This window comes from Bubalus kerabau, chromosome 1, assembly GCF_029407905.1.
Source record: "Bubalus kerabau isolate K-KA32 ecotype Philippines breed swamp buffalo chromosome 1, PCC_UOA_SB_1v2, whole genome shotgun sequence".
NCBI classification, from domain to species: domain Eukaryota; kingdom Metazoa; phylum Chordata; class Mammalia; order Artiodactyla; family Bovidae; genus Bubalus; species Bubalus kerabau.
The window spans coordinates 277566055-277579518 of NC_073624.1; the positions used below are offsets into that span (position 1 = coordinate 277566055).

General features: G+C 36.5%; 1 protein-coding gene across 24 annotated transcripts in view; it reads left to right on the forward strand.

The window, feature by feature from the left end:
* FER (FER tyrosine kinase) overlaps positions 1-13464 on the forward strand; it is a 464961-nt gene that overhangs the window by 105223 nt on the left and 346274 nt on the right. For all 24 annotated transcript variants that reach the window (XR_008709039.1, XR_008709040.1, XR_008709041.1 and 21 more), the window contains 2 exons: positions 10454-10637; positions 12734-12871. Coding sequence is in view for 19 of the 24 variants with exons in the window: in XM_055565828.1 (XP_055421803.1) it covers positions 10454-10637; positions 12734-12871 (322 nt within the window). In the remaining 5 variants the exon portion in view is untranslated. The remainder of the gene's footprint in view (positions 1-10453; positions 10638-12733; positions 12872-13464) is intronic.

Consider the following 13464-nt stretch of genomic DNA (forward strand, 5'->3'; position numbering starts at 1 on the left):
TCAGTTCAGTTCAGTTGCTCAGTTGTGTCTGACTCTTTGCAACCCCATGAACTGCAGCATGCCAGGCTTCCCTGTCCATCACCAACTCCCGGAGTTTAGTCAAACTCATGTCCATTGAGTCGGTGATGCCATCCAACCATCTCATTCTTTGTTGTCTCCTTCTCCTCCTGCCCTCAATCTTTCCCAACATCAGGGTCTTTTCAAATGAGTCATTTCTTTGCATCAGGTGGCCAAAGTACTGGAGTTTCAGCTTCAGCATCAGTCCTTCGAATGAATATTCAGAACTGATTTCCTTTAGGATGGACTGGTTGGATCTCCTTGCAGTCCAAGGGATTCTCAAGAGTCTTCTCCAACACCACAGTTCGGCGCTCAGCTTTCTTTATAGTCCAACTCTCACATCCATACATGACCGCAGGAAAAACATAGCCTTGACTAGACAGACCCTTGTTGGCAAAGTAATGTCTCTGCTTTTTAATATGCTCTCTAGGTTGGTCATAACTTTCCTTCCAAGGAGTAAGTGTCTTTTAAATTTCATGGCTGCAGTCACCATCTGCAGTGATTTTGGAGCCCCGAAAAATAAAGTCTGACACTGTTTCCCCATCTATTTGCCATGAAGTGATGGGACCAGATGCCATGATCTTAGTTTTCTGAATGTGGAGCTTTAAGCCAACTTTTTCACTTTCCTCTTTCACTTTCATCAAGAGGCTCTTTAGTTTTTCTTCACTTTCTGCCATACATACGGGTGGTGTCATCTGCATATCTGAGGTTATTGATATTTCTCCCCTCCGATCTTGATTCCAGCTTGTGCTTCCTCCAGCCCAGCGTTTCTCATGATGTACTCTGCATATAAGTTAAATCAGCAGGGTGACAATATACAGCCTTGACGCACTCCTTTTCCTATTTGGGACCAGTCTGTTGTTCCATGGTTAGACATTAATGGTTCCAAAAGTCAGAACTGTATAGAACTATATTCTTAGAGAATATCTCCATCATTTCTCTTTATTTCTTATACAAAAATCGTAATATTATGATATGCTTTTTCATTTTGTTTTTCCACCTGACATTGTGTCCTGAAAGATCACAATATTTCAGTTTGTAGATTTCTTTGTTATTCTTTTTAACTGCTGCATAGCACTTTATTTTAACTTATTCAAGCACTTTTTTATGTATGAGCAAGTTTCAATTTTTTTGAATTATTTACACTACTACCATGAGTAAACTTGTACATAAAGTTTTTTTTTTAATTGTTGAAGCAATATCTTTATTTTTGAAGCAGTACCTTAAGTATAAATTTCTAGAAGTGTGAATGTAGGGTAACAATATAAATGTGTGTGTAGTTTTGTTAGATATTGCCAGATTTCCTTCTATAAAAATTATACCAATTTACATTCCCACCAACTATGTATAAGAGTATTGGTTTCTCCACATCATTGTCAGAACAGTGTTTGTTAATTTGGTAGGTAATTTTAATTTACATTTCTTCTACTATGAGTGAGGTTGAACATCTTTTCATATCTTTAAAGGCCATTTAAAAGTAATTTTTAATGAATTCTTTTGCCCATTTTTTAAAATTGAAGTTCAGTTTTTTTCCCTATAATTTAAAGAATTTAAAGATATATTACAGTGAATAGTCCCTTTTCTGTTATACATGGGACACAAATTTTCTGAGTCTGTTGGTTGTTGTTTGACTTTGTTTATAGTCTTTTTTTCCACAAATGATGATATTCTAGCTACTCATAAATAAACTGAGAATTAAACTATCCTTTGTCTCTGTCCCGAGTCTTGTGTCTTTTGCCTGCATCCACGAAATTGAGGCAACCCAACTTTTCAGCTTGCTGAGTACGATACAATCTCATGCCTTTCACTTTTGTGACAGAAATATGCTTCCTTACATTTTTGTTTGCTTTTCTGTAGGATTTTTTCCTTTCTCCCTTTTCAGAGTTCTTTCATGTTACCATTCCTCCCTCTAAAGAATCACCTTTCTAAGACTACCTCCCTTGTCTTTCACGTGCATTTTAAAGTCCCTGTCTCGAGGTCAGTTCTGTGATCAGCCATTACGCTTTTTCAGTATTTTCACATGTAGGGTAGACCTCCATATTCTGATGGTGGTTTTAGATGAGTCTTAGGCATGCTGCTAGCTCTTGTATGTCTCTCTTTTCTCTTCAGTGCATTTTTCTTTTTATTTCCCTTTTTTTTCCCCCTAGAACAGTCTTTGGTGCCCATGAAGGCTTGCAGTGGGAGGATGCAAGATCATTTTCAAAGATTTGATGTTTATTTTTCTACTCACTGCAAATTTAAACTGAACATTCTCTGTTATACTGAGGGTGCAGGTTTCATTTGTTTTTCTTTTTGTTCTTTATTATATTCTTAGATAATATGTGGGAGATTCAGAATTATGCTGCTGCCCCTATTGTAGCTACTCAGAATCCCCCCATTCATAGCGTTGTTATTAGGAATATAGATTTGACCATGAAATATCATTCAGTTTGTAGGTTATTAAAAGACTGTGGGTCAATTGAATCTAGCAGTCACTGTGTACAAGGAAATGACATTGCACAGAGCTAGGGAGCTTGCTTTTTAAAGGTATTTTATATTGAAATTTAAAATATCACTATTTTAGTTCTTTGAACAGTCTAAAACCTATAATGCGTTTCAATAAATATTTCTTGATTGATACATAAAGTTCTGTTATACTAGTATGGATGCATCTCATATTTTTTAATACCTATTTATAGGACCATATAATCAAAAAGGTTGTTTTCTGCTCTCCGAATTCTGTCTTCTTTGTTATTAACTGTGCATTTGACAGTTTTCTGCCATTTAATTTCCATCACAACCCAGTGGATTGAGTAGGGCAGACAATTTAACTCCCAGGATTAAAAATTAGAAGCTGAAATTTATATTAAATGACATGCTTGGATTGTACAGCTAATCAAAGGAGAAACTGAGATGAAAAGTGACTTCTTAACTTTGTTGTTGTCAGAACATCACTGAGTAAAATAGATAGCTTATTCATGGTTCCCACATAGATACTTGTTCCCACTTTAGCTTCCCTGAGGAAAAAAACACGTGCAGACGTTTGGGCCGAGTGACTTGTAAGTTAAGATGAATTCTTGTTCATGTTCTTCTTACTCAGAGTAATGAGTATTGTATAGTTGAGGAATGTTTTGAAAGAAAGGAAAAATGTAAGGTGATAAAACATTTATTTATCCACATCAAAGCAGAGACTACTTGCGGGCACTTTACTTTTGGAAAATAATCACTTCTCATTTGTTACCCGGAGGCTTTTCACCATAATATTTAACAAATGGTAAATGCTTCAGAGGTTTTTAATAAAAAATATTTGACTTTCTAGACTAACTTAATGACTAGTCTAGCCTGTCTCCTGTAAATGTCAAACATCTGTAATTGAGTTTTGCTAGCTTCATAATACTGTTTGTGGCATGACATGTTGTCTACACACTCTGTTATTACAGACATTAAATGGATTTGTCAACAAGTGGAGGAAAAAGAATTGTGATTTAGTCTCTTTGTGAATTTTGTTATGTGGAGGAGGAAAAATTGGATGTTTTTCTCCCTGTCAGTTGACACGTAGAATGAGCCCATGCCCTGCTTCAGTGCTGGTTGTCGTTAAAAAAATAAAAGCATACATCACCAGAGGTGTGATTCTGTGTCTGTCATGAGAATTTATTTACTGTGTGTAGTCCACAGTAATTTTAAGCTAAGGTATGGTTATTTAAAAGTTAGGAAGGTATACTGTTGATCTGAGATATCCTGAACTAAAATGCAATGCAGCAGGAATCATGGTGCATAGTTTTTTTGTAATATATTTTGTTAAGTGAATAGAATTTTAAAAAATTTAGTTATAACTGGTTTTCACACAGTATTACTATTTCTTGAATTTACTTACATAGTCTCTTTGGAACCCTAAATATTTTTAAAGACAAGTCAAGTAAGAGTACAGTGGACTCGCCTTTCAAATGATGGCATGCTTTTGATGCTTTTGAAACGTTTATTAGTATCTCCAAGGGAGGAAGTACAGGCTGTGTGCACACGTATAACCAAGTGCATGCGTGTGTTTGAGCGTGGACGACAGCAAACTACACTAAGACATTCCCCTGGTTTATTTCAGTTTTAGACCCAAAGCTATTTTAAAAGAAATTTTCATGTTACGTATTATTATTATTATTTTAATATAATGGATTCTGCCTTGGATGGTTTCAAAGGCTTTTAATTGTTTTCTAAATTTGCAGACAACTACTGGTAAGCTGTTTATAGACTTTGGCTATGATAGTCTTCTTCACATTGTTGGTCATACACTGTGTCTGATAAACCGTGTCGTCACTCAGTCGTGTCCGACTCTTTGTGGCCGCGTGGACTGTAGTCCACCAGGCTTCTCCATCCGTGGGATTCTCCAGGCAAGAGTCCTGGAGTGGGGTGCCAGTGCCTTCTCCAGGGATATCTGATAAATAAAAAAAATGAGCTGGGAAGTTCTTAAGTTTTCTAATATTATCTTGGATTATAAAACCTTAGTGAGCCAAGTGTGGCATATTTCGTGAGTCATTTCTATACCAGCTAGAAAGACAGATGGGTCGTGTACAGCTTAAAAATCTGTGCAAATAGGAAGACAGATGGGTGGTTTAAATGGTTTAAATGTCTCCATGAAAATGTTTGTGTGAAAAGCTTAACTCCTGAAATTACACTAAAAATATCTAAGTAATTAATTGGGAATAATAGAGTTTATACAAAGAAAGCAATATTTTTTAAGGAGGGGGAAAATGTGGAATTCATTGAATTTGCTAGTTATAATTTTAAGCTTACAATAAAAATAAACAAATTAGAATACAGTTAGAATGCAGTTAGAATACAGTCCCCAATTAGTGCTGCCTTGTTTTCTGATTATGGACATGTGGACTCTAAAAGACTTCTTTATTACTTGGAGTTGATTTAACTGCCTAATTGTACGTGAAATTTTGACATACCTGTTGTCAGAATTTGTTGAATATCAAACAAGAGCACCATAAATCTGCTTTAAAATGATGAAACCAAACCAAACCCAAACAGAACCAACTCTAAGAAAAGGACCTTAGAAAGGGCTGCTCTGGCAATTTCCGCAGCAATTTTCACGGACTTTCACTGCAGCAGGCGTTCAGGCATGAATGCGACTTAGCTCCAGCCGAAAGATGTGTTCCTGTTTGATTGGGTATACAGTTTGGATCTCAGGTGACAGCTTCATATGGGAGTCTCTGCCTGAGTTGTGTGGGTTGGTAGAAAAGGGGATGGTTCTTTTAGAGGAAGGCTGCGGGACTGATCATAGATGTATCAATTGTACTGCCTTTTGGAGACTTTTTTGGAAATGTATTGCTGCAAGAAGGATGTTAAGTAGCAATGTTTATGGGCAAATTATTTATACAGAGTATTCGATGAAGAAATGATTAAAGTAACTGAACATGTAAGCAGATGTGTTCCTAAGAATGTTTAAAATCATTTGTGATTATTATTATTGAAGTGTCTTATTAATTGCTAAGTTAAAAAATTAGCCTTCATGTCATGCAGAGTAAGTTACAACCGCTTTAGGAATTTATATTAACAGAGGACAAAAATATATTGGTTTCTGAATGAACATTTTTAAAAATTAAAAATTCAGATGATAGAATTTTTTTAAAAAATATCACAGCATCCTTCTCTTAATAAGGATAAGAATTTTTTAATGAATTTCTTATTTCAGTTATATATTTAAAATTTTATATGATTATTTACTAGTTCGTGGCATATAATAATATGGACTTCCCTGGTGGCTTAGATGGTAAAGCGTCTGTCTACAACGCGGGAGACCTGGGTTCGATCCCTGGGTCGGGAAGATCCCCTGGAGAAGGACATGGCAGCCACTCCAGCACTGTGTGTGTTGGAATCAGAAAGTGAGAAAACCTACTTCTTTGATAGCTAGTGTTACCTTTTTCTGATCCCTTCAGATCAGAACTGAATTAATATATTTGCTCCTATACTCCTGTAGTATTAGGACCTCTTTCCAGTCAGCTATGAAAGGGCTTAGGAAAGACACTCTAGTGATTAAATTATTTTCTCATCAATGAGTTCTTTATGTTATAAAGTGAAATAGGTTATCCAGGGCAATATTTTGTGAATAATTTGGCTAACTATTAAAATATCCTCATGTGCACGAACAAGCTAACGTCTGTAACTGGAGAAGTCGAGCTGCACTGCGTGCAGCTTCCCTGGAGGAGTCAGAGGTGGTTCTAGTGTCTGGAAACACTAGAATTTGTTGGTAACAGAGACATGCCAGTTTGCTGGAAGGATTTGTTCACTTTTTCACCAGCTGAATGTGGTTCCTTTCCTTCAGAATTAGCAGAGTGATGAGAAAGACAAAATTGTTCCAATTCTGTTGGTCTGCCTGAGGAAGTCTGATGCCGCCTCTCTTTGCAAAAACTCTGGGTTGTTCTCTGTTTTTGGCCCTGGGCTGCGACGTTTTTTTTTTTTCACTTGAAATTTTTTTTTTATATATAAATTTATTTATTTTAGTTCAGTTCAATTCAGTCACTCAGTCCTGTCCAACACTTTGCGACCCCATGAATCGCAGCACGCCAGGCCCCCCTGTCATCACCAACTCCCAGAGTTCACCCAAACTCACGTCCATCGAGTCAGTGATACCATCCAGCCTTCTCATCCTCTGTCGGCCCCTTCTCCTCCTGCTCCCAATCCCTCCCAGCATCAGAGTCTTTTCCAATGAGTTAACTCTTCGCATGATGTGGCCAAAGTACTGGAGTTTCAGCTTCAGCATCATTCCTTCCAAAGAAATCCCAGGGCTGATCTCCTTCAGAATGGACTGGTTGGATCTCCTTGCAGTCCAAGGGACTCTCAAGAGTCTTCTCCAACACCACAGTTCAAAAGCATCAATTCTTCGGCCCTCAGCCTTCTTCACAGTCCAACTCTCACATCCATACATGACCACAGGAAAAACCATAGCCTTGACTAGACGAACCTTTGTTGGCAAAGTAATGTCTCTGCTTTTGAATATCTATTTAGGTTGGTCATAACTTTCCTTCCAAGGAGTAAGCGTCTTTTAATTTCATGGTTGCAGTCACCATCTGTAGTGATTTTGGAGCCCAGAAAAATAAAGCCTGACACTGTTTCCACTGTTTCCCCATCTATTTCCCATGAAGTGATGGGACCGGGTGCCATGATCTTTGTTTTCTGAATGTTGAGCTTTAAGCCAACTTTTTCACTCTCTACTTTCAATTTCATCAAGAGGCTTTTTAGTTCCTCTTCACTTTCTGCCATAAGGGTGGTGTCATCTGCATATCTGAGGTTATTGATATTTCTCCCGGCAATCTTGATTCCAGCTTGTGTTTCTTCCAGTCCAGCATTTCTCATGATGTACTCTGCATAGAAGTTAAATAAGCAGGGTGACAATATACAGCCTTGATGTACTCCTTTTCCTGTTTGGAACCAGTCTGTTGTCCCATGTCCAGTTCTAACAGTTGCTTCCTGACCTGCATACAGGTTTCTCAAGAGGCAGGGCAGGTAGTCTTGGTATTCCCATCTCTTTCAGAATTTTCCACAGTTTATTGTGATCCACACAGTCAAAGGCTTTGGCATAGTCAATAAAGCAGAAATAGATGTTTTTCTGGAACTCTCTTGCTTTTTGCATGATCCAGCGGATGTTGGCAATTTGATCTCTGGTTCCTCTGCCTGTTCTAAAACCAGCTTGAACATCAGGAAGTTCACGGTTCACATATTGCTGAAGCCTGGCTTGGAGAATTTTGAGCATTACTTTACTAGCGTGTGAGATGAGTGCAATTGTGCAGTAGTTTGAGCATTCTTTGGCATTGCCTTTCTTTGGGATTGGAATGAAAACTGACCTTTTCCAGTCCTGTGGCCACTGCTGAGTTTTCCAAATTTGCTGGCATATTGAGTGCAGCACTTTCACAGCATCATCTTTCAGGATTTGGAATAGCTCAACTGGAATTCCATCACCTCCACTAGCTTTGTTCGTAGTGATGCTTTCTGAGGCCCACTTGACTTCACATTCCAGGATGTCTGGCTCTAGGTCAGTGATCACACCATTGTGATTTTCTGGGTTGTGAAGATCTTTTTTGTACAGTTCTTCTGTGTATTCTTACCATCTCTTCTTAATATCTTCTGCTTCTGTTAGGTCCATACCATTTCTGTCCTTTATTGAGCCCATCTTTGCATGAAATGTTCCCTTGGTATCTCTAATTTTCTTGAAGAGATCTCTAGTCTTTCCCATTCTGTTGTTTTCCTCTATTTCTTTGCATTGATTGCTGAAGAAGGCTTTCTTATCTCTCCTTGCTATTCTTTGGAACTCTGCATTCAGATGCTTATATCTTTCCTTTTCTCCTTTGCTTTTTGCTTCTCTTCTTGTCACAGCTATTTGTAAGGCCTTCTCAAACAGCCATTTTGCTTTTTTGCATTTCTTTTCCATGGGGATGGTCTTGATCCTTGTCTCCTTTACAGTGTCACGAACCTCATTCCATAGTTCATCAGGCACTCTATCTATCAGATCTAGGCCCTTAAATCTATTTCTCACTTCCACTGTATAATCATAAGGGATTTGATTTAGGTCATACCTGAATCGTCTAGTGGTTTTCCCTACTTTCTTCAATTTAAGTCTGAATTTATTACTTTACAATATTGTATTGGTTTTGCCATACATCAACATGAGTCTGCCATGGGTATACACGTGTTCCCCATCCTGAACCCCCCTCCCACCTTCCTCCCCATACCATCCCTCTGGGTCATCCAAGTGCACCAGCCCCAAGGATCCTGTATCCTGCATCAAACCTGGACTGGCGATTCGTTTCTTACATGATATTACACATGTTTCAATGCCATTCTCCCAAATCATCCCACCCTTTCCCTCTCCCACCGAGTCCAAAAGACTGTTCTATACATCTGTGTCTCTTTTGCTGTCTCGCAAACAGTGTTATTGTTAATATTTTTCTAAATTCCCTGTATACGCATTAGTATTCTGTATTGGTGTTTTCTTTCTGGCTTATTTCACTCTGTATAATCGGCTCCAGTTTCATCCACCTCATTAGAACTGATTCAAGTGTATTCTTTTTAATGGCTGAGTAATACTCCATTGTGTATATGTACCACTGCTTTCTTATCCATTCATCTGCTGATGGACATCTAGGTTGCTTCCATGTCCTGGCTATTATAAACAGTGCTGTGATGAACATTGGGGTACACGTGTCTCTTTCAGTTCTGGTTTCCTCGGTGTGTATGCCCAGCAGTAGGATTGCTGTCTCCAACAGGAGATACTTTTCAGACTCCTGTCTATAGGGAATACCCAAATGGGTGCTGAGTCTAAACAGAGTGGAAGCAGAGAAAAACCTCTTGCATCAAGAATTCTCAACATAAGATTTATTTTGGGGGAAGGATTCATTTGGTGAGCTCTCCTTGGATAGAGGGCAAAAACTTTTTATGAAGTCTAGATAATTGACAAGAAATATTTTTTCCGTTTGCTTCAAAAATTGAAGATCTGCTTAAAATTTTTATTTGTTTGTATCATCATTCATTTATATTGTCAACCTGTAAATATTTTCTGAATGATTTTAGTAAGGGAATCATAGAAATTTCTAATTTATTACTTTGTCATCTTCTAGACTTGTTCTGTATCAAGCCTAAATTTCTCTGCTTGATCTTCAAGTCATTCACAACCTAAAACTATCTGAGCTATGCAGCTTATTTCCTTCATTTCCTCAAAACTTGCTATCTTTGAGCTATTGATTTGCTTGCCTATATAACATTGCTTATTCTCTCCATGTTTTCACTCAATATTCCAAATCACCAGACCTTGGGCTGTTGTCAAAGACTCTGTTTTGCCAAATGCTGAATTCCCAATGTCTAGCACAGTTCCTGGGGATGAGCAGCTAATGATATTTATTGAATGAAATGAAGGAAGAAATGGAGAAAGAGAGTGAGGTGAAGGAACTATTATTGTCTCTCCTGTCTTTCTTATGCCTTTCCAGACTTGCCTTATCTTTTAAGGTCTGTTTTCTCCACAGAGTCTCCTCTGACTTCCCTGGTCTTTACTTACATCTCAAAAGTAGACCTTCAAATTTAACATTATTTGCAAACTTTCTTGTTCTCTTGGCGGTGCAGTTTCACGTGCACTGTCATTCCAGTTTGGTGTAAGCTCCTTGAAGATGAGAAGGAGCATATATCTGTACAGTTTTTCAAAAAAAAGTGTATATTGACCTTTATTCATCAAACAGCTCCTGCAAGGTACACTGGCTTCAGAGCATCCTTTGTACAAAGTACTGACAAATAAACATAATACGTGTTCAGTAGCCTTTTGATTATTCATAAAATGTGTGAGGTAACATGAATTAGTGGTAACTCAGTTTGCATGTAGTGAAGATAGAACTTTTAAATTATCTCTTAACTTTATTCAACTTTTTTTTTCCAGGGAAAGAAACTGAAAAGGCTAAGGAACGTTACGACAAAGCCACAATGAAGCTCCACATGTTGCATAATCAGTATGTGTTGGCATTGAAAGGGGCACAGCTGCATCAGAATCAGTATTATGAGACTACGCTTCCCCTGCTTCTCGATTCCTTACAAAAGATGCAAGAAGAAATGATAAAAGCGCTGTAAGCTGCATTTCCCATTTGATACAAAAGTCCTTCCTGAAGCGATTGTAGCATTGCTTTTTCCTCCTAGTTAAAAGTTTTGTATAAAATTTGTCTTTGTTTTGTAAGCTGTGCCACTGGACTAGCTCAGAGGCTGTTTCAGACCTTTTCTCCCTTGGTCCTTCTTGATTTTCTTGTCTGGTATCCCTTCATCTTATGCTCACTCACTCTTCTTTTTGTATGTTTTTGTTTTGCTCCAGTTAGCTGGAAATTTAAATGAGAAAAAAATCATTGTTTTGATAAGCATTAAGAAGTGGATGGAGAAGGAAATGGCATATCTATCTGTAGACCACTGAATGTTTAAATCTCGAGCATCTGATAAGCCCAAAGGAAATAATTTGTTTATTTATTTATTTGCCTGCTTCTAGTTGTATGAGATTACAGTGAACACATGTTTATTGAAATTGTCTGTATGCAAAGCACGCTGGTGCTTGGGGATGTAGAGATGAGTAGGGCACAACTTTTGCCTTCAGGGAACTAACAGTGTTGGTTAGTAATTCACATGCATCATGTTTACCATACATATCAATTCAGTACACCGCCCTCTGGTAGACTTCATCTCATTATTAATGCTGGTGAGTCCCCATTTTTCCAGTAAAGGATAAAGTGATTTTAGTCAACTTGAATATGTCAACGTTTAAGGGTATTGATAAAATAGTGAGATGCCTACTTAAAATATTTAATTAGTTATGTCTTCTTTAAATTACATATTATTGACTTATATATTTATATTTCCTTTCCTACTTTCATTTTATGAATCAATGTTTTCTCAAACTCCCCATATGAATGTTCAGTAACAGTATCTTTACCATCATGAGAACATCCTTTAGAGACATTTAATAATTTCACAAGTGTATTATCTTTACTGTCTAGTAAATTTTTTTAGATCTAGCACTTAAAAATATAATATCACTAAAACTGAATCCTTTGTCACACTCATTCATATAACATTAGGAGACTTCTTCCTTTTTTCCCCCAATTTGTCTTAAAGATGAGTGTTAACATTATAACCACTTACTGTATTGCTTTATAAGAATTATCTAGAGAGGCTCATTTACATTCATATCATCCAGTACTTTCAACTGTGAGGCCCCAAGGATATTTACTAAATCTGAATTAAATTTTTCTACCTAGCTCTTTTCTTTCAATTGTATCTATCAGGTGATTTCTGTAATCATTCAAAATTAGCATTGCCTGAAGCAGTTTGAATTTAATTTTTTTGTTTTTTTACCCAAATAGTATTTCACTATTCGAAATAAAGTAAAAGAATTCTTCAAAATAAGAGAGATTTTGTAAGGATTCCTTTTTGTGACTGATGATTTTGGAAAAGAAAATCAGAGTCTTATATTTATTTGGGTACATGCAGGATAAACATGTCTGTCCACACTTTTTAAGGCTACTAAATGAGCAGTTGTGTATTTTTATAGCATAGCATTATCAAGTTGAGGATTAGGGTCTTTGCAACAGAATAGTTTTCTTTTTGCACTTATTACATTAGGGTAATAACTGTTACGATCATTTTTGCTATTGACTGGTGGTCAGAAGAGATTGAAAAGTCATTGGAGATGTAAGCCAGATAAACTCTGAGTATAATATGGAAAAGAACAGAGGCTGAGGAGCAAGAGAAGACCCAGGAGGTAGGGCTTGTGAGGAAGCCGCACACAGTGAAAGTAACATTCTGGACACAGGATCTGACCCACAGTTCATGTGACGGGATCAGCCTGTCCGTGGTACTGTTTAGAAGTAGAAAGTGATCAGTTCAGGATTACATTTTGTATGTTAGATAGATGTTGAAAAATGTAATGTTGTAGATCATTTGCAATTATTCTGTTCTATCAAATGTAAATTGTTAATGCATACATTTTTATACTCCGTTTACTTCACTATCCAGGTGAATGAAATAAGGTGGTGCATGGAGCCACCGTCTGTAAAAATTGGCGTTACATTTCTCATTTTTATCGTTCTATTTTTATCGTTCTATCGTTCTAAATCCTTTCTGGGCCTGTGTTTCCCTGATAAAACTTTAAAATGTTGTAAAACTTTCTTCTTCTTTTCAGAAAAGGTATATTTGATGAATACAGCCAGATAACTAGTCTTGTTACAGAGGAAATAGTGAACGTTCATAAAGAGATTCAAATGTCGGTTGAACAGATAGACCCTAGCACAGAATACAACAATTTCATAGATGTTCATAGGTATGTATAGATACTTTCATTCTTCTTTCAGTATTTTTGACAGTATTATTTTTTGCCATGTGTTATTTAATGAATTAAGAAATATTGACAAACTTTGTTAGGACATAGGCTGTTTTATATTAGTCTGTTTTTAATTATTTTCAAAGTCCTTTCTCAGTGATTATAACTTTTGATATTTAATTTATATAATGATCTTTAAAAGTTTTTTAGTTGTTACTACATCATTGCTTAAACCCATATTTAATTCATGAAGTAATATTTTCTTTTTAACAATTATGTAATAATAATAAACCTATTGTTTTATGTTTGTGTTAAATTTTACAGTGATACTACATTTATTATGTTTTCATGTATGCATCATCTTATTTTAATTATCATCGAAAAAGGAATAAAGCAGATTAATATCTGTATTCTACAAATGAGGAAACTAAGCTGAAATTACTTGACTAGATCTTTGAGGCCTAAGGTTTAGTTTGATTTATACTATTTATTTTTGCTCTACTTACTTAACATAATTTTAAATAAGAACAAATATTCTGCCTTTAGTGTATACTAAGACATATTATGATAGGATATTCATATTGATCAAATTG